The sequence below is a fragment of the Camelus ferus genome, chromosome 28 (assembly GCF_009834535.1).
Source record: "Camelus ferus isolate YT-003-E chromosome 28, BCGSAC_Cfer_1.0, whole genome shotgun sequence".
Classification (NCBI taxonomy): Eukaryota; Metazoa; Chordata; class Mammalia; order Artiodactyla; family Camelidae; genus Camelus; species Camelus ferus.
The window spans coordinates 418,640-439,135 of NC_045723.1; the positions used below are offsets into that span (position 1 = coordinate 418,640).

General features: G+C 48.2%; 1 protein-coding gene across 17 annotated transcripts in view; it reads right to left on the bottom strand.

Moving 5' to 3' along the window:
* MAP4K4 (mitogen-activated protein kinase kinase kinase kinase 4) overlaps positions 1-20,496 on the bottom strand; it is a 143,719-nt gene that overhangs the window by 65,024 nt on the left and 58,199 nt on the right. For 16 of the 17 annotated variants that reach the window (XM_032469668.1, XM_032469683.1, XM_032469678.1 and 13 more), the window contains one exon: positions 8,336-8,392. In XM_032469668.1, the coding sequence (XP_032325559.1) occupies positions 8,336-8,392 (57 nt within the window). Of the gene's footprint in view, positions 1-8,335; positions 8,393-11,425; positions 11,521-20,496 lie in introns of those variants that run through there. The other variant, XM_032469679.1, reaches the window with a different exon arrangement.

Here is a 20,496-nt window from a genome sequence, read left to right on the forward strand (position 1 = left end):
CTGAGACATGTTCTGGTCACAATGCATAGTGCTGCTGACCGTGGGTACTGCTTGTATTGCATCAGCACATAATTTTCCTTTTAAATGTGATTTTAAAAGATACATGGGATGACTGTTTAAAATGTGAATTTTATTGCACACAGGAATAAAAAGTGTTTTCCAGAAAGTAAATCTTTAATTTTCAGAGTGGAAGGCAATAATATAGGATTAAGTTTATCCAATTTAAACAAACAAAAAAAGCTTTCACAAATTGGAATATGTAAGTTCAATATCCCAACTTAACCTCACTCCTTTTACCTCCTAGAGTCCCTCATAACCCCAACCAGCAATACAGCAAGTATTTAAAGCAAAAGAAAGCTGTAGAGTCCACTTTTTAAGTCACCAGAAAGATAAACGATTAACAAACCTTTTGTCGTTCATCACTTTATATAGAACTTCAGGGCAGGGTCTACATTCACAGCTCACAAAACTGTAATAAGTCATTTTGGTCTAAAAATAGCTCCTAACTTGAGATCATGTTCCTTGGTCCATTGTTCCTCCTCCTGTGAGTGCGCGCGCGCGCACACACACACACACACACACACACACACACACACACACACACACACGCGAGTGAAGCGCAGGCCGGGGCTGCTGGGAGAGTGCTCCGGAAGGGTGGCGGGGGCCCAGATACAACAAACAGTGCCACTCCCTACAGAACAAGCAGCTCTCCCTCCCTGGGGTCACTGCCTCCCCAGGTTCTGCGTGACTGTGAAGCAAAACACATGGTGAGAGTCTGTGTGGCGCCCAGAGTCAGGCTGGCCAGGGTGGAGCGGGCGCTCTGCAACGGAGCCCTCAGGGAGGAGAGAAGCAAAGGGCTGACCTGGAGCTTGCTGTTCAGAGCTAAGATCCTCACTGGTTTATTTTAACTGAAGACAACGACATTCTTAATTACTTCAGGGAAGAAAAATCGTGCAATCTTAGAGATATACAATAAATCACAAATTCTGGAGACCTGTGTGTTTTTTAAACGGTATTTTGAACTTTTTCAAATATTATAAAAACAAGTGTCAATCCAAAGGAAAGACTTCCCCATAAGTGATTAAATATTATGTATATAAGTGACAGTATGTATAAATTCATAACATGTAATATAAACACAATTAAGGTAACATACACACATTAAACATCTATATAAACAAAAACCCCACTGGTACTATGGGATCTTCCCTAAACATTCCCTCGAAAAACACACAGGAGCTGCTGAGACATGCATCCCAGACAGAGCAGACCTCGTGAGATTTGAATGAAACTAACTTCACTCTGATTGTTTGGCCACACTTTACAATGACGTTTCTGCTACCTGTTTTAGCAAAATGACCATTTCTTAAACTTAAAATGAAGAAAATCAGCTCATATCCATCAGCATTGGAGGACGTGACTTACAGGTAAAAATTCAGTAAGACAATGATACTTTCAGTTCACTGAAACCTTCACGTCTGCACAGAAGATCACCTTGGGCTCCTGAATCACCTGTGTCTTCTGTACCAAGTAAGTCCCCTTGGCATCGCTCCATTATATACCAAATAACGTTCACGTCCTTGCAGGAGAAGACACCGACATTCTCAGACCAGATGTTTTCGGTGTGGGTGCTGCCAACCCCCCAGCGGGTCCAGATTCAACAGTTACTGATGGTGGCCTACCCCTCCCCCCGTCCACCACTGTCTGCGACTGTTTTATCCCAAACTGATGCTGTCTGAAAGTGGCACTAACAAGGTTTCCTAACGGACAAGTAAGACAGCAAGGGAGCAGCCACAGGACTCCAAGGCTTTGTGGCCGGAGCAGAAAGTGGGAGCTTCCAACGACAGAGAGAGGCCAAGGCCGTGGGTGGGACAGGTTCACGGCAAAGACGAGGAACTCAGTGAGCCGTGTGAGCTCCGGCTCCCAGACACCGATTAGATGCTGAACAGACAGGTGACACATGAACACAGAGCTCAGAGCCAAGGCCGGTCCCCAGGCCCGGGACGGCTTCCCCTTTGTAAACACTTGTTTGCAAAGCGGCCCTCGGCTGGCACCTGGGACTGGGACTTGGGAGGGTTTTTGCCATTCCCAGAACTGGTAAGAGTGCCTCACTGTTCCTAGACTGGACAACATGGTTTCTGCTGAACGCCTACTTTCCTGCCATGAGTGTGAAATTTCTGGTACGTGCCAGGCAGAGGTTACTGTGACCATCTCCAAATAAAACCCCTGGCACTGAGTCTCTGATGAGCTTCCCTGGGGAACAGCCCTGCACACATGCTGCGACAGCTCACTGCTGGAGGAATTAAGCACGTCCTATGTGACTCCACTGGGACAGGACTCCTGGAAGATTGAGCCTGGATTCCTCGGGACTTCATCCCACGTGCCCTTCCCTTTTGCAGATTCTGCTTTGTGTCCTTCCGCGGTTAGATCACAGCTGAGGGCGCAGCTGGATGGGTCCTGCCAGTGAATCATCAAGCCTGAGGATGGTCCTGAAGACCTCCAAGATACATCCTTGACAATCATTCCGCTAGGAATGGAAGCAAGAAGGGAGGTGTCAAGATGAAAAACAAAATTTTGCATTTATAAACCCCCCCAAAACAAGCTGGGGGCAGAGGATGGAATTATTAAAGAACAGTGTCCATATTTTTAAAAACAGCAATTTAAGATATATAAAATTTGCTGGGTGTTTTTTTTTTAATTCAACTATTTGTTTTACTTAGAAAAACGGCTTTGATTCATGAAGTGCCAGGATTAAACTAAGAAACTGCGGAAGCCCTTTCTGCCAGAGAGCCCTCATCAGCAGTTACGGGCTCGCGTTCACAGCGAGCTGTATCTTACAGAGCTCAAGAATAGCTCCTTCTGGAGCATAATTAATCTCTCCACTCCACCCTGGGTGTGGGAATAGTATGCATTTAGAACGCTGAGTGTTTAGTAATTGTTTAAATGCATGAATTAGTGCAGCAGCATGAACAGCATTTTAGAAAACAAAAACAAAAGCCTGCAGCCCACGGCTGGCATTTGCCAGGCCCAGTCCCGGTGAACCAAACACACTGCGTTGGATCCACTCGCCCGGTACTCGTTCTTATTTCCAGTAAGAACGGGTCAGATTTTTCTCTATTCCTTTTTTATACTTAAAACTAACCCACAAAACAATATGAAAATGCATACATATTACAATAAGGTCTGTCTCTAATGCGATAAAAGGGAACCTACGTACGTACTTTTTGCCAATTCTTAAAACACTTGTGGAAGTTCTCCTTTAGACCCGCCATTAGAAGCAGCAGATGGAAGCTGAGCGCCTCCCCTGTGCAGGGCTCTGCCACAGGCCTGGAGAGGCTCCGAGCATCCTAGCCAAGTTTGCTCCCCACCAAGTGTGTCTCACCTGGTACAGAATGGCACGTGGGTATGATGAACAACGAACACGGGAAATGTTCTCTAGGGAGGCACTGAAACCGCACTCCCAGGGCAGGACCAAGCCGGTGGCCAAGGCCCAGGCAGGGGCGACTACACCAGAGAGACAAAGGAGCCATGGGAGAGATGAAGTCTCAGTGGGGGGGGCCACCTGGAGGGGTCAGGAGAACAGCAGCTCAGGGCGCAGGTGCGTGTGGTAACGTCCTCAGCAGAAGTGATGAGTTCTGTTATTTTAGTAACTTTAATGAGAAGGGAATAGGGAACCCTCTTTTACCACATGCTAGACACTTTACATCTATTATGTAATCTTGATTCTGACCAAATCCTGTGAGGTAGGAAGTATTATTCCATTTACAGGTGAGGAAATGGAAGCTTTATTTAAATTTAACTCTAATTTAACTCCAGTCTAACAAAGGAGGTTAATACTGTCTTGGAGTAAAAGCCAGGATGAGACTATTAAATAATGAAGCCAACTTTCAATGAGGCTCATAAACCATAAATTCACCTTGAAAAGTATTTACAAGCCTTAAATTTATGTTCATAGGAAAATGGAGAAAAAAAATAAATCATTTTTATTAGTTCAGTGACAAGTCTAAAAACAAAAGCCAGAAATGTACTCACTCTTTCTAACCACTAGTAAGTTTAAAAGACCCCTTTAGTTTTCCTTTCTTAGAGGAATAAAATTCAAGCGTAAAGTTTAGGTCCTAACACTATTACTTATTCACAATTAATGTATGACATCTATGGTTATTTTTAATACTTTTGATTACAAAGAAGCTGAGAACACTATAAAACATGATCATATCTTACAGCATACCCTCTACTGCAACAACGTATCAGTAGAATTTTCAAGACAATGATACGGATACTGCCTGTCTATTCCATGTGTCTCCAAGTGCCCACCAAGAACAGAACATCCTGCTCAATTCATCCAAGACTTGAGTGCCTACAGCCTCCTGGGCATGTGCACTCCAGGCGGGTCAGTCACCTGTCCACACATCCATACATCTGCTGTCATCCCTGCATGAAGTGAGGGCTTCTCAGCGTGGAAAACAGAAAGCTACACACTTTCCTCTATGCAGTTACTTGCTAAATAGACAAGAATAGGAGGATTTTCGTGTTCTGTCTGATCTAGGTTAAAAGTGACTTAAAAGATAAAATAACCAAATGTAATGCACAACCCTCCACTGGACTATGACTGGGGGAAAATGGTGATAAAAACATCCTTGGCACAAAGGAGGACACTTGGAACAGACAACCTTAGGTGAAAGTCTGGAATTATCAATCCTCTCAGGTGGTATTAGGATTCTGTAGACTGTACCTTAAGAAAAGTGTGTTCCAGTGTTTACAGGGAAGCATGTTGGTATTACAACAACACACACGTGCCACACACACAGATGAAGTGCTTGCAGTTGTTGAATCTAACGGAAGAGTAGTGTTCATTTTCTGAACAGCTCTATAGTTATGAACATTTTCATGACAAAAAGTTTGGGAGAAACTATTACAATGAAAATATAAAATTTAATTCTCAAAGAGAAATCTTACACAAAGACCCCCAGTTGAGAATTACTGATTTAGAGAATTTTTTTTTTGTTTACCTTCCAGCGTGTTAAAAAAAAATAACGGGATACCCCAACTGCAGGAAACAAGCTATCAGTCCTTCAACCATAATGACTGGGAATCACTGCAAGTTTGGCATTAACACACAAGGATTGAAAGGAAAGGTCTAGCAAGAATTCAAACACCAATTCAAGTATCTCTCATGTCTCTCTCTCTCTCTCTCACACACACACACACACACGTCTCACTGTGGAAATCTGAACGAGCTCCGTGGGCTCCACCGATGCCAGTTTCCCGCGCCCTGCCTTGGGCCTGAGCCCTGTGGGTAGACACGGAAACAGCGCAGCCTCGCCTGCTATAATCAACCCCAGATTCAGGTCAGATCCTTAGCTTGCTCAGCTTTGTGCAGACTTCAGCTACAACACTGTGCCACAGTCGTGCAAGATGTTACCACTGGGGAAACCTGGGTGGGGGGTATGTGGGGCCTCCCTGTACACTTCTCTGCAAATTCTTGTAAATCTGTAATTATCTCAAAAACAAAAACAACACGTTATAGACCTCAAGTCCTGGTCTTGGCCAGTTTGAACATGTCCTTAAACCCTTCCCACAAAAGCAATCAGATAAATGACAAGCTTTCTTTAAAAAGAACCCTTCAAAACCCTAAAGATAATCAATTCTTGAAATAGTCCAAGCCCAAGAAGAAACATAAAGATGTTTGCACACCTTGAGCAAATAAGTGCCTGCCTCCCAGACCCCGTAGGTCCCTGGAGGTCAAACGTGCACCCCAGACTGCCTGTGTCCCAGGGTCACCTAGCCACGTGAAGCAGGCGGAACAGCAGCTTACTGACGGCCGGGGGGGGGGGGGGGGGGGGGGAGGCGGGGGCGCAGCCTCGCACGTCCCTCCCACACCTGCCACTCTTCTGGCCCCTGAGCCTCAGGAATAACCAGTAGCCTCGATCTCACCTAAGGGATCTCACCTAAGGAATAGGCTCGAGAGGCAGGGCGAGTCCGTGCTTCTTCGTAAGAACAAGCAGCCCTACCCTCCTGCCCCCGAGAGGGCGCTGAGGGAGTCAGAGCGCACGCAGAGCCCTCTCACAGCCCCTTCTGCCAGCGCTGAAGCCAGAAACATCAGATGCAGTTCGGTCCCTGCCAGCCTGCACCCTCCTGCTCCCCGGTCCCGCCCAGGCCGAGGCCTCCAACTTTGTAAGAAGAGCTGAGAGGCCTTGGGGCGGGGGGCAGGGAGTGAGGGGCCTGTTTTGCAGGGTGCCGGCTACACAAGTCCTCCACCCACAATCACACCTGCTTGGGGCGCTGGCTGCGCCCCGAGTTACAGCACTGAGGTCACGGTAGGAAAACAGCACCAGAAACATAGCTGACAGCCCAGTGTGGGAAGTGGCTGGTGCGTTTGTATCTGTTCTGGAGACTCACCATCTCATTCTCGTTTTAGCTGAACACAGGTTTTACATAATTATTTTTAATGGAGTCTTGAAAACGCGTTTGTCCCACATTGCCTGATTTTTCAGGCAAGGAAACACCTTTTGTATGCAACTCACCGGAAGCGTCTATGACACACACGAGTGTGTTTTACAGCCAGGCTCACAGAGACATGACTGGGAGGAAACGCACCAGAGCCCCAGCGACAGTGACTGTATGTGGTGGAGGATGAGGAGTGAACCTGCCTTTAAACTCTCCTCTGTTTTACACGTTTTCCTACACAGACTGTATATTATCGCAGACTTACGGTCAGAGCTGGGCTCAGACAAAGAGGGTGTCCACAGAGCTGAGAGCCTCACTCAGATGCCCCGGCAGCGCCAGCCAGGGCAGCACAGGCTGAAGTGAGGGGGAGACCTCGACTCTCGGGACATGCGGATGCTTCACAGAATTCCCAAAGATCCCGTTTAAAATGGTACCGTAAGTCCGCCCGTAACCCAGTCAGGAAGGGTGCTGATAAAGGCCGCACCACCAGCAACCTGCACAGTGGCGTGCACGGAGGACTGGCGGGAAGGGCCACGGACCAGCCCATTCACAGAGCACTTCAGCACAGTCAGAATTTGCAGCCCCTCCACCACTCTGTAAAGTAATCTTAAAATTCACATTTAACTGGAAAGAATCCAACTTCCCAAGAAGCTGCAGATCAAGGCAGGATCACAAGAACGCAAGAGAATCATACCGGATGTTACAAGGATCTTGGGGCCCGCTCAACAACGGTACCTTCTCGTTATAAAACATGACAGACAAAAGAGGGCATCAGAGCGGTCGCCTCAAAAAACGTCACGTCTTCAAACACTGGCTGCCCCATGGTCCAGAGACGACGTTTTCTAATTCTTATTTAAAACACACGTATACTGGAGACGGGCGTGTTACTGGAGAGCGAGGGAGAAGAGGGCGGAGAAGGAGCTCGCCCAGATCACTCAAGATCACCCCGAGATCAGTGTGGCCATGTTCTCCCTCGACAGCCCCCAGGCTTGGGGAGACTGTGCTTGATTTAAAGAGACCCCAAATCCCCAAAATTACTGTTAGCTCTCCCTGGAGTCTGTGATACCTGATGTAAATCCTATAATTAGGCACGTTAGAAGCAATCCTAAGAGTGTAAAGTAAAATTTCAGATGACAATAATTTAAAATTAGATGGATTTAGTTCATCATAACCTATGGCTATTTTTTTAAACTGAATGTGGACGCAGGCATAAATGCGTACCTGCACACACACACACTGACTTTTCGTCAGACTTCAAATTTCTCCTTTTTCCCATCTAATGCTGCACAGTGAATCCTCATGTGACCATGTCAAGAACTATTTTTTGCTACTAAATTTTGCCAACAATCTGCTCAGCATTCTAGCAGATGTTTCTGCTCTCAAACCTCTGGGAACTTGGCTGGATCTGTTTTCTTTCCCCATGTTAAAAATAAAAGAAATGGCCCAAATGTGGCCTAATACCCTAGAGAAGCTGTTCCCCGCCCACCCCCTCAACCCCCCTATTCATGTGACCCCCATGATCCCTCCTCAAGTCTCCTCTCCTCCATTAGAGATGTTTCCAATTACGGTCCATTATGTTGCCAAGGATGACATCACTCAGATGTGCTTTAAAAAAAAAAAAAAAGAAAGAAAGAAAGAAAGAAAATGCTACTGATTCTTAGTTACTTGGGGACCATCTGCAACACCTTAAGCCAGCTAGTCTGCTGGACCTTGTGAACCCACACTGCCACACGAGGGCAATTTGTTCAACATCGATTCTCCAAACAGAACAATAACTCTTAAATTGGGGGCTGGAGGGACGGGGGATCCCTGTCTTTTATCTAACGATTTCTTTAAAAACATTTGTGTTTTTAACCCAGCCTTTCCCAGTGTTTAAACCCAGCCTTACCTCAGTGACATCCATAACTTTGATGGCTGCCAGCTGACCTGTTTTAACATGTCGACCCTGAAAAACAGAAGAAAGGAAGAGGATCAGCACCGCTGTTGTGCACAGTCATCAGAGGGAGGGCGAGGACGCAGCACATCGTCTCTTCTACACTTTCTCCCACAAGGGATGGAACTGTCCCGTGCTCTCCGACGGGACAACATGGTTCTGCTGGTTTGTAAGACCTGTGAACCACACTTAATAAACCAAACAATTAACAGAGCAAGTGAGTTTTGACAAAGAATCAGTTCCCTCTTTCTTTTCTAGGTTTAATTTATGCATCATGACCTCTCAATCTGAACAACTTAGTGTTTCCTTCTGTACATCAGGTTGACTGGTCTTCCCTCCTCAATGCTCCATGTGAAGGAAATGACAAAAAAAAAAAAAGGGTAGACACTGTCAAGAATGGGTAACAGTCCTGTTTCCCTAGTGTACTCCCAATACCCATTACTTGATTTTACAAGACTTATACTCAGAGTCCTCTTTGATGCTTTCTTGTGGTCCCCATGTAGGGAGGCTGGCGTGTACTTACTTGGAATGAAGGGGGTGCACGGAGAGATGGGGTTGGGGGACACAGAGAGAGCCTGGCCTAGGACCTAAAAGTTATAAAGTTATCCCTTTATTATCACTAGTTATTTCTAACAAATGTGACGTCGTCATCCTCTGGCCCAGATGCGGAGCTCTGGACTTCGTTACTAACAGTCTGTTTCTGTGTCTGCCCCCTGCAGTGCTCGTCTGGCCCCCTGGTCCCTTCTCAGACGGGCACCAGCCACCCAGATAGCGTGAGCACGATCTCCTTAAGGCCTCCGTGGAAAACCATCTTTCTGCAACAAATGTCAAACAGAAAGACCAGCCCCACGGTTTCTGACAGCCCGCCTGTTGCGGCCCCATGATGAAAAGCATTAGGAACCTCAAAACCTGAAATCTGAGGAGAACGCTCCATTTATTCAGGAAAGCTGTTACGGAAGGACAACTGGGGCAAAACAACTGCACGAAAATGACCCTGAATCACAACCACGTCTCAACTCTGTGTGGTCATGGCGGGATGGAATCCAGCAACGCCAGCAGCTCGCCCGCAGGGCTGTGCAACAGCCTGATACATGGAAGCGGGACAAATAAAACCCACAGGCCGGGAACTTCATTCCCACCTCGCCCACCTGCAGACACCTGCGCCCCACAACGCGCCCCTATGAGCCACCCTCCTCGTCTTCGGACGTGCGGCCGCATCACGCACACCTGTGGTCAGTCAGCCTGAAGAAGTGATGCTTCCGTGGCAGGGAGGGCGACCCCAGTGGGACGTGTCCAGGGAAGCTCACCCTCCTTCCCTGTCCCCAGGCTCCACGTGTGCCCTCCCAGCACGCCCCGCATCAACAGACCGGACAGGCGCCTCCACCGCCCCCTCCTGCCCCCTCATCACATGTCCAGCACCCCGCACGGCCCCGGAGAGCAGTGTGCACTGCCCCTGCATTCACTGCTGCATGACCCACAGCCCTGTGAGAGTGCGCTGTCCCGCCTGCCGCCCCCCAGCACCCAGCACAGCTGTCTGACACGTGGAGCAGCCCCAGCTCACAGACATGCAGAAAAGGGACCCAGCTCTGTGTAGGGGCAGCAGCGACGCACCAACATCACACGGCTCCCATGTTTCCGGCCCTTACTGCCTGTCTTACTACCTGTATATCCAAGACTCGGTATCTTCTGATAGTGTCCGCCTCCGACTCGCTCATTTCAAGTTTCCACCCATGTGTGTTACCGGCCCTGAAACCTCAGCTCCTCCTGAGCTTGGTCCCCACAGGCCACCCAGGGGGCTGACACCCCCCTTGTCTGGGCCCGGGCCGGTCCCTCGACTAGGCTCATCCGCCTGGCATCTCCCCTACTCAGTGTGGGGGTGACAGCACTGCCCTCGTCACAGGGGCAAGGACCAGTGCAGGGGACAGGGTCCAGCGCAGCCCTGGTAATAAAAAAACAGATGAACCGTGTTTCCCTCCACTGGCGACAGAGGATGAATTTATGAGCGCAGAATCGAGCAACCAGATGACCGAGCCTGGCAAGCAACACAATTGTGAAGCCAAATTATAATTTCCTTAGAATTCAAGAAGGAGGAGCAGAACTTAAGAGGACAGAGGAACCCTCCGGTACTTTCCACGTAAGGGACACCCAGGGCAGCTCCTGGGCACCCAGCCCACCCTCAAGTCTGGACACACACACCTGTTACTCCCCCTGCGGTGGGGTTACCTCCGAATTACGACAGCAGATGTCTCGCCCACAGAACCAAGGGATGAGAGAAAATGTCAGGAGCGCCACCCCGGCTCCCTCTCCTTTCAAGAGGGCAGTAGTGCTGGGAGCGAGTCGGTGAGATGGGGGCCCGAGTATCTGATAGGCTAGCCCTTACCATCCTTCCAGATCAAGAGAACCCACAGGCCAGTGGAAAAACCTGCACAGACATTTACGTAACAGAGGAAGCTTCCTTCTGTCCCTCTGTCCACGCCTGAACTCAAGGCCACAGGTGCGCTCTGGAGACCCAGCAGCTGGCTGGCTGCGTGAAGGCGGAGGGCCGTGGACTATCAGTGCACACAGAACACGAGTCTCCCTCACTGAAGGGGGCAGAATGGGAGCCAACAGCCAGTCATGATCTCCGTGCTGGAGGACAGCCATGCCAGGGCACTGTCTCCTTGAATGCCAGCATATCAGGTCTTCCAGAATCCGGTCAGTTTAAGTTTAAATTTAAAACAGGAAGCTGCCTAAGAAGTCACACACAGTCGCCACCAACCGCACTGGGCTCCAGACTCAGGCTACAGGCCCAGGCATTGTCCATGCAAGTCTGGTGACTACACACACCCTGTGCCACCCCGTCCTGACGCCACCCGTCCCCAACGGTGCTTCACGACACAGGGTGGCAGGACCACTCTCGTCCCCAACCCTGAACCCAGCAGCCCGTGTCATCAAGACTCCTGGCTGCACACAGAGAAACCAGAGACTCAGTCTTCACAGGAATGTTCTTTCCACTGTGTCATCCACTTGAAAGTAAATGGCCTGGTCAGTATTAAATATACATACCCGACTTCCACTTGTGAACTCGACCCTCTTGTCCTGCTGTCTGCACTTCCCAGGGTTCTGAAATGCCACCAGGCAGAGACTGCAGGCCCACAGCTGGCTTTATTCATGAGGATCCCAGCAAACATCAGTGTACTTAGGAGACATCCAACGACGAAAACCCCCCAAATACCACCCACAGCTATTTCCTCAAGCGGTCCTCAAAGGTCCTACAAGGGCAACGAGGCAGGTCACAGTCCTGCTCCCCACACGGAGAAGCTGCATCGGACTGTGTGAAGCCACCCACCCTAGCTGCCAGGGCCGCGGGATCGCCCCCCACAATTTACAGTCATGTAAAATACAAGAGATGAGCTCCCACTGTTTCCACAAACTGGTCAAATGCCTGCCACTGAAGTTCTGAAGAACCGCCCAAATTACTTCCCCTCGACGATCTCCAAGGGTGAGCAGACAAAGCAAGACCTCATACTGAGACTTGGGGCAGTCAGGTTACTTCTGGTGAAGTCAGACTCGCACCACACTGCCCGGCACCGTCACTTCAGCGGAGCAAACTTCAGGGGAGCAAACTTCGTGGCGCCTGACTCCTTTTTAGTCTTTAAATGAGGAAAATGCATGTTTCCCTTTTTAAAAGGAAAATGCAAACTATCCTTGGCAGACGTCCAGGCTAAGAAAACGCCCTAGTTTTCAACTCTCCCTCATGTTTCTGAGTCAAAATTGCCCACTTGAGTTTGCAAATATGCATTCATTACATTCAGGACACAAGTTCCAAGGAGGGGAAAAAAATCACACCACATGGTTTTTAAATGCAGGGCATTGTGGTTGCCTGTCTGTCTGTCTGCATCTAATGAAGTCTGTCCCTGAGCCACAAAAAGGAGCCTAACAGCAGAAGAAACAGCATCAAAGGCAGCTTTCAAATCCCTAGAGAAAAAGACGGCGAGGGTCCTAACTTTCTACTACAGCCAAGTACTAGGGAGCTGGGTCACGTGGCATCATCTTTACCCAGAGCCCCCACAACTCCATCAAAATGCACCTGATGAATAAGAACACCCAGCGAGAAGCCAATTCTGGGGGTCTCACTCACAAGAGGAAATTTAAGAGGGGGTACAAATAAATCAAAGAAACAAAGGTTAGAGCCCTTAATTTAGGCTCCAGTCCTAAGAGAGGGTCAAATCACCAGCTATTTGATCAAAAACGTCCAGCCCCACCTCTGCCGCCCAGTCTCATTAGGGCTGGGGGCCCTGAGAGCAGGTGCACGCGGTGGGAGAGCGCCGTCCCCATCCAGCCTGAGGAAGAATGGACAGAAGGTCAGGGCAGGGGATCTGGAGTCTGTGACACTCGGTGTGGCAGGTAAACACGACTACAGAGTAACAGGTGTTTTCTTCCCTCCACAAGGCAAGGGGTGCACGCTGACAGCCTGAACACCAGCAAGCATGGCCCTGGTGACACCAGGGAAGCACTCTAGGCCTGAAGACGTGCTGTGAGAACAGGGAACAGGGCACTGTGATGTCCTCACTACTGGGACATTTAGTGAACAAAGCATTCTGTATGCATTATCTTTTACTCCGCACACAACCCAGTATGTGAACAAATGTCCCCATTTTATAGGTGGAGAAACTGACGCTTTGAGCACGTGAAGTCAACCGGCTCAAGATTCACACACAGACCTGTTCCCTGTACCAGGCTATGGCCCTTCAGAGAGGAATGACCACTAATGTCCTAGCTAATCAACTTAAGAGAGACTGCGAAGGATACTGTTCTACAACTTAAGTATTCTAAGTGATTATAATCAAACATGGCAATACAGTAACCAATAATAAAAACTTATTTCCAATCCCTGGCCTTTGCTCTCCCACAAGAAATCAGAAAAGTCAATGACAGAACACCCCGAAGGAGGAGTTCTCCAGGGTAGGCATGTGACAGGAGTCAGCCCCACACCCATGGCTCTTGGAAACTCAAAGTAGCTTTTGTTTGTTCCTTCCTTTATTTCAGATTCCTTCCAATAAATATTGGAAATCAGAATGCTTTTGCTTTCTGCTGAGTTTAACAGTTTTTTTTTAAATGGAGGTACTGGGGATTGAACCCAGGACCTCATGCATGCTAAGCATGTGCGCTACCACTGAGTTACTTCCTTCCCCGCCTGCTGAATTTAATCTGAAACAAAACTTTTAACTGCCTGAAACTGGCTTTCTATCTACTTAAGAGCAAAACTCATCAATGCCCTCAGTAAACTGAAGGCTGACTGCATTTAACCAGTGGCTGGGACCGATCCTACACCGCTGGGGGGAGCCCACACACATACACCTGCCTTCGGGGAGCCTGTGACTTAGAGGGGTGTAAAGCAATTCACAAGAAGCAGCATTACCTGGTGACAGAGAAAAACTGTACTCTGTAGCAAAAACACTTAGGAAACAGGACAGTGTGAAGCCAGCTCCTCTGAGTGACACAAAGTGCTTTTGAAGGTGCAGTTAGAGGGGACATCACTGTGGGGCCAGTGGTAAAGACTCCTGTGAAGGCTGCAGCCGGACCTGCAAGGACTGCCCAAAAGACCCGAGGACATCAAAGGACAGGACGCCGATGCCTTGAGCTGTAAGTCATCCCTACCAAATCCCAAAAGGGACAGGTGTGCAGGCCTCAACAGCCAGGGCAAAAGGGGAGGACTCAATAATTCAGACCCAAATATGTGAATTCTCTAAGTGGGGTGCAAGAATCCATGACTTTTTAACCCAGTCTCTAGTGGTTTTTATGCATTTTGAATGTTGAAAAATCAACTCTCCACACTTGTACGAAAAAGCCCAAATTCAAGTCCTCGTGTCCTTTCTGGACTACACAGTCCACAGAGGATTTGGGGGGCAGTGAAAGTACTCTGTACGACACTATACTGACGGATTTATGTCACCAGATATTTGTCCAAACTCATAAAATGTATGACACCAAGAGTGAGCCCTCATGTAAGGTGAGCGACTATGATGTGCCAACGCACGTCCATCAGTTTAAACAACTGAACCACTATGACTGGGGGTGGGGGGTGGATAAGGGGGGCATTTATGTGGCTTTGTGATGAACAGGGGTACATGGGAAATCTCTGTACTGCTCCCTCTTGATTTTGCTGTGAACCTAAAACTACTCTAAATAAAATTAAGTCTTTAAAAATAATTTTTAATTCCAATTCCCCCTTATATTCCCTTATTTTAAAAAGCAAATATGGAACCGACATGACCACTGGATGAATGGCATGAGCCCAGCACCGGGCAATGCACCAATGGCTATTCCTCAGGCTCGATGTCCATCCACCCCAAAGATGGAGACCAGGTTAACTAGCTTCGCCCTGCAGACCCCAAACCAGACCCCACTCTTTTTCAGGAGGTGACTGCAAAAACTCCAAAACGCAACCAGACAGAGAGGGCGTGTCACCCAGGCAGCAAACCGTGAGCCACTTACGGCAGAAACCACATCATTAACTTGGGAGAGAGATGCTCAGAGCACTTCAGGAGGGGACTCAGTCTTCTAAGCACCTCCTTCCAAAGGAGCAGGAGTCAGGGAGACACGGCGCCCCTGCCCCACTCCTCCAAAGCCCATACCACTGTGAGGCGGGCAGGCCCGGGTCCTTGCATCTCCAGCCCTGTAACTACTGATTTTCATTATGATAGAGGCCTGCTCATCCACCTGCCCCTCCATTCCATGGCCAGGGCTGCGGATGAGCAAGAAGACAGAGAAAGCACGGGAACACGTCCAAGTGTTATAACGTCAAGACTCGCCGTTTCGTAAGAAGGCAGAGCTTCTGTTCCCTGAGAGTTTAAAATTAAGGGCCTCCATACAGAATCAGGCCTTTCTTAGGCTGGAGTTTCCTGATCTAGAACAACTCTCCCTTTCAAGAAATCCATGCCTCAACAGCAGAGAGCACGCAGACTCTAACCCTTACCAGGAATGGAACAGCCCAGGCAGACAGCGCCCACCCCCACGGGTGAGCCGCTCTGCGAGCCCAGGGAGCAGAGCAGGCAGCAAAAGGTAAATAATTTATGCACCACGTCTTCTTCCTTTAAGAGACCAATCTGGATGGAAATCTCTCTAAAGCCTGAGATCTTGAGGACATTAAAGATGCTTTTCTTAATGGCTCAGGGAAATCATTATGAACATCAATTACCCCGTCCCTGCAGTTAAGTGACAGCCTCAGGGAACATTACATCAGGCAGTAATATTCTGACTCCACAAAGAAAGGGCCCAGTCATCTGGGCTCTGCACGCCAGTTCTGTCATTTTTGTCTGTGTTCTGGAACGGGTTGGGGCGAGGGGGTAGGTTTGGCCAGACAGCAGGCAAAGTTGCCGTCAGGTGAGCTGTGACTGCAGCAAACATCCCCTTTGTGATGAGAAGCGGAGACAGTCTGAGCACATGAAGGAAGAAATGGCCACGAGAGCTAGGGAGGGGTTCCTTCAAGGTGTGTGTGTGCGTGCACACGCGCGCAAGTGGCTGGGCAGTGGTCAGGTGGGAAGAGAGGGCAGCTGCTTTTCAAAGACGCTGGGTGACACTGCACTAAAAAGGACAGTGGCCCCCACCCTCCCAGCCCGCACTGAGGAGGCAGCAGCCCTCATGAGAGCCAGTGTCTGGGCGGCAGCGTCAAGCGTGAGGACTTATGCTGTAAGAGGGAGACTGGCCAGTTAAAAAGCACCAATAGTAAAGAGTCTATAAAACATAAGGAAGGACAAAACTCAGCACATTCTTTGTTGTATCAGTGGTGAAAGGAAAGGCACTGGCAAGTATCCCTATCAAAGCACCTAAAGCAGTGCAGAGTTGGACCCTGCGGGCACTTAATACACATTTGCAATTGTCCTTTCCTCTCCTCGCTGGAAAAACCCAACTGACTTCAGATAACCATTTTAGTTTAAAAATAGCAAAAGAAGCTTTAATGATGTGAAAAAACTACTCCAAATCTTTACTAGAGGCAACACAGACATGACGTTATTTCTCCACCTCTGCCGCTATGAGATAAGGCACCACACTCAACAGCTGGGTAGTCAAGTCCGGTGGCGCTAGACCTGAAGTCCAACACGTGCCTTGGACGGGGGAAGTTCAACTGCTCTTCCCAGGAGGTAACGTGAGTCAGCGGTGGGTGAAAGAAAGCTGGCCAACGGAGACACACGCACGACCCACAAAACACACATCCCCTGTTTACAGGCTCTCCCAGCACGAGCTGCGCATGAAATACGAATTTTCCTACCTCCTGATGGTCCGAGCTGCTAAAAATAATGAGCTCACCTTTCTCTACTTTTCTACAGTATCAGTATTTTTCTGATTAAAATTCATTGATACTCTAAAGGAGAAACATTAAAAAAACACTATTTTTTCATGAGTTCCTTTAATTCCCCTATTAAGATACTTAAATACTGTGTAACGGTGCCCAGAGAGGGCACTGGAGTCAGGAGTCAGGAGCCAGGAGCCAGGAGGGAAGCCCCACTCCACCACGCAATGAGGGTGCCCTTGGGCCCCTTCCTCAACCTTTTCTGGACACCACGTTCCTCCTCTGTAAAACAGGGGTAAAAATGACCCTCTGCAATAGGGCCAGTTAACTATAACAAATAATGAACACCTGGGTAGCAGGCCTGGTCCTGGCAGACAGCATCACGACTGGGTGGAGGGGGTGCAGTGGTACCAGCAGAAGGGACTGGCATCACTTGTCACAGTATTTGAGAGACCATCTTAATTAAAATCAGGACAGAGTCCTCTAAAATACCACAGGTCGCTAGGTGTTTCCCTCCAGCATGAGATACCGTGGGGGAGGGAGAAAGACAAACCTAGTTATACACACTCTATCACAAAATACTAAATATTTATTCATTCAGATTTCAAGCAAAATATATAACCAGAATTTTTTTCTTCAGACCCATTCAAGTACCTGCTACTATTGGATACTCGTATCTTTTCTTACTCACTTAAGACCAAGTCATATACCACATTTTGTTATTTTAATTATTGCCAGATTCATGATCCGTGTTTATCTGTAATTCTCAGTCTGAACTCCTCTCTCTTCAGCCTTCCCCTGGCAACGTGTAGGGTGACCACAGTCCCCTATGTCAAAGCAGGGAATCCTGTCTCTACTTTTTTTTTCCACAGAGTTCTAGTTTTTGAATTTCTCAAATGAAGAGGTAAGAAAGAATCGGGGGAAGGGAGCTGGGCCTCAGAGCTAATGGGTTGGGGAACCCAGTGTCACATAGCAACATAACCAACAGGGGCTAAACTCAACAACCACTGCGAGGACAGATGAGACAAAGCACCAGACTCCAGCAGGCATCGCATACAAGACAGTATTTTAATAAAAAGTCTGTTCGTTCTCATGGCTGGCCGTGAACTCAGAGCAAAAGATGAAACACAGAAACCCGCGGGCCCCTTCTTCATCCTCCCATCTCTAATCCCCTCTCCCTTGCAGAGGTTTTCTTACATTTCTCCCCAGTAACTTCACCGCACAGAGTAATTTCAATATTGAAACGTCACTTTAAGCATCATTAAAGCACGCATACTGAGCTCTTCTCGCTGGCGTAGAGCAGGAAGTTAAAAGTTTCAGACCCAAATCAAAAGGCAAGAGACTACGTGACGCAAAGGATCCTGTTCCATTCTGGGTTCCTGATCCACCCGTGGTCCTTCCTACTCACCACAAACCCAACCTTCAGTTGAGGTTTTCAAATTGTTCCTTACGTTTTCTTGGTCCTTCAAGAAGTTGACTCTAAAATAACACTGCCCTTGAATCTGGGTATTTTTCCAGTATTTATATAGAGTCAGACTGTATGCAGCTCTGCATCCGCTGAATGATCTCTAAGTACGAATACAATCTGGTTTTGGAACCTGGACCACTTCTATGGCTGTGTCCTCGGCACTGGCCCAGTGAGAGGGCGTCTTTCTTCCTCGGCCTCCCAGTGCAGTGTCTGTCTTCATTATGGTTTTCAAAGTCTGTATGCAACTCTTAATTTGCCTGTGCTAAGTCACTTCATTCATTATTCATAGTTCCACCATTCTTCCTAAAAAGAGGTAAAAGCTTTGTTCTACATACAACTCCTAATTTGTCTATACTGAATATTCATTTGCTATTTCGTTCGTTACTCACAATTCCCCTACTCCTCCTTAAAAAAAAAAAAAAAAGGAGGTAAAAGAGAAAATTCACTTTTAGAAAGTTTCCTTCTGAGGTTCCATTTGACGGTTATCCCTCACCAGAAATGATGTGTCCATGCCATCAACTCAAGTTTTCAAAGTCAAAGTATCCTCACACAGACTCATACCATGTCCACCTACAGTTCAACTTGGTCAAAATGAAAACAAGCAACTGATGCCTTAGAAGACGCTTCTACGGAAAACAGAGAGAGCTTGTCTCAGCATTTGAAAAAGAAATTCTCCCCTCAATGCATCTTTTGTTAAAAATCATGATTTACTACAAAGAACCATATTATATAAATGGATGAGTTTTCCTTGGTGTTAATAACCGTTTCTTTTTAAGTTGTGCACACCCACTGCAGCTTTCTCAGAGTAAGAACCACGATGAAAGACTGTGAATAAGTAAATAAAATAAAAGAGCAGTTTTATAACTTTACTAAGGCTTAAGTAAGCCTAGCGGGGTCACTGCAGTGAGCTGCCACCTGCCCTAACCAGTCCGCATGATGCAGCCATGCACTGAGCACATTACAATCCAAATGAACAAAGTCAAACAGGGATGAAATTCCCTGCTTTTCTTTCTGTCTCCTTCTTTCCTGCTCTTCCCTACCAATAAACGAACCTCCTCTGCCACTCTAGGAATAAAAGGATAAAGGGGCGTCCACTGTGCGTTTATTCTTTCAGTGTCTTTTAATATTTATTTTTGTGCCCGGCACATACAAGTGTCCAAAAACTCGAACGTATCATAGTGCAGAATGCTGTGCTCACAACAACCTCGCAAAGAATAAAGTCAGCCCTATTTTACAGAAAGGAAGTGGGGTTCCATGAGATCAGAAACTAGCCCAGGTCCCACAGCTGGAAAGAGGGCAGATGGAACCCACACTCAGGGGACTCTGGCTTCAGAGCAGCACATTTCCTTTCAGGCCATAGTGACTTAAAAGCTAAAGGTTCTTCCACTCCCATCCCACTCAGGAAGTGACAACAGCGGGTGGGCAGGCGGGGTACGGATGTAGAATCTGAGCGAGAAGCATGTGGTCAGTCAGGGGCTGGCACGTCCCTTCACACACATCCATCTGCCCCCCCTGCCCCCTCCTGCCAGGTACAGGGATCCAGGTACAGGCATCATTCCAGCGGGCTGTCGTAGGGAAGCCCTTCCCTCGGCCTCCTCCTAGCCCTGCCTCCTCTCTTCAGTCAACCCCACTCGTGCCACAGCCTCAGGGGTCACACCTTGAGAAACTGACACTGGTCAAGTCATCACCTCAAAGTGCTGCTGCCACCCCAGTGAGACGCCTCCTACCTGGTGCCCACCCTGCAGAGCTCCTAAGACCACCATCAGGCCTGAGTGATCAGAACATGACACACAAGCGGAGCAGGAAGATTTCGCCACTGTCTGGGGCACCAGCAGCCGTGGCCCCACGCAGTGTGCTGGTCACACAAACTGGGGCAGGCACTCACAAATACACGCAGTGCCTGATGAGCTCTGGCTTCAGGTGGCAGGAGCTGTGCCCAGTGCCAATCTTCTTCCGGGGACACAGAGCTCTGCCACTAGTTCAGCCCAAACCCTCCCTTCATTGACCCCTTGATGAGACAAATCTGTCAACAGACTGGCTGCTGGAGGGAAGTTGCCCTCTCCAACCTGCACCACAAGCATCTAAAATTACCCTACCAACTCTAAGCAGGAAGGGAACACTGAATTGAAACTCTCTGAGCCACAAATACACCACACTTTACCTTCCTAAGATAAAGCCATGACATTAAAAGTAGAAAGAAATTCTGACAAACTGCTCACTCGGCCACCAAACAGATTTATGACCTTGAATGAGTCCCTTAACTTCACAGAAGCATGGCCACCTCGCCATGAAATGTCGACGGCTCTGAGCTACTCCCCAGGCTGGAACCGTGATTCAGCAGGTACTGGTCTATACACCAGAGACGCCCGGCGTACC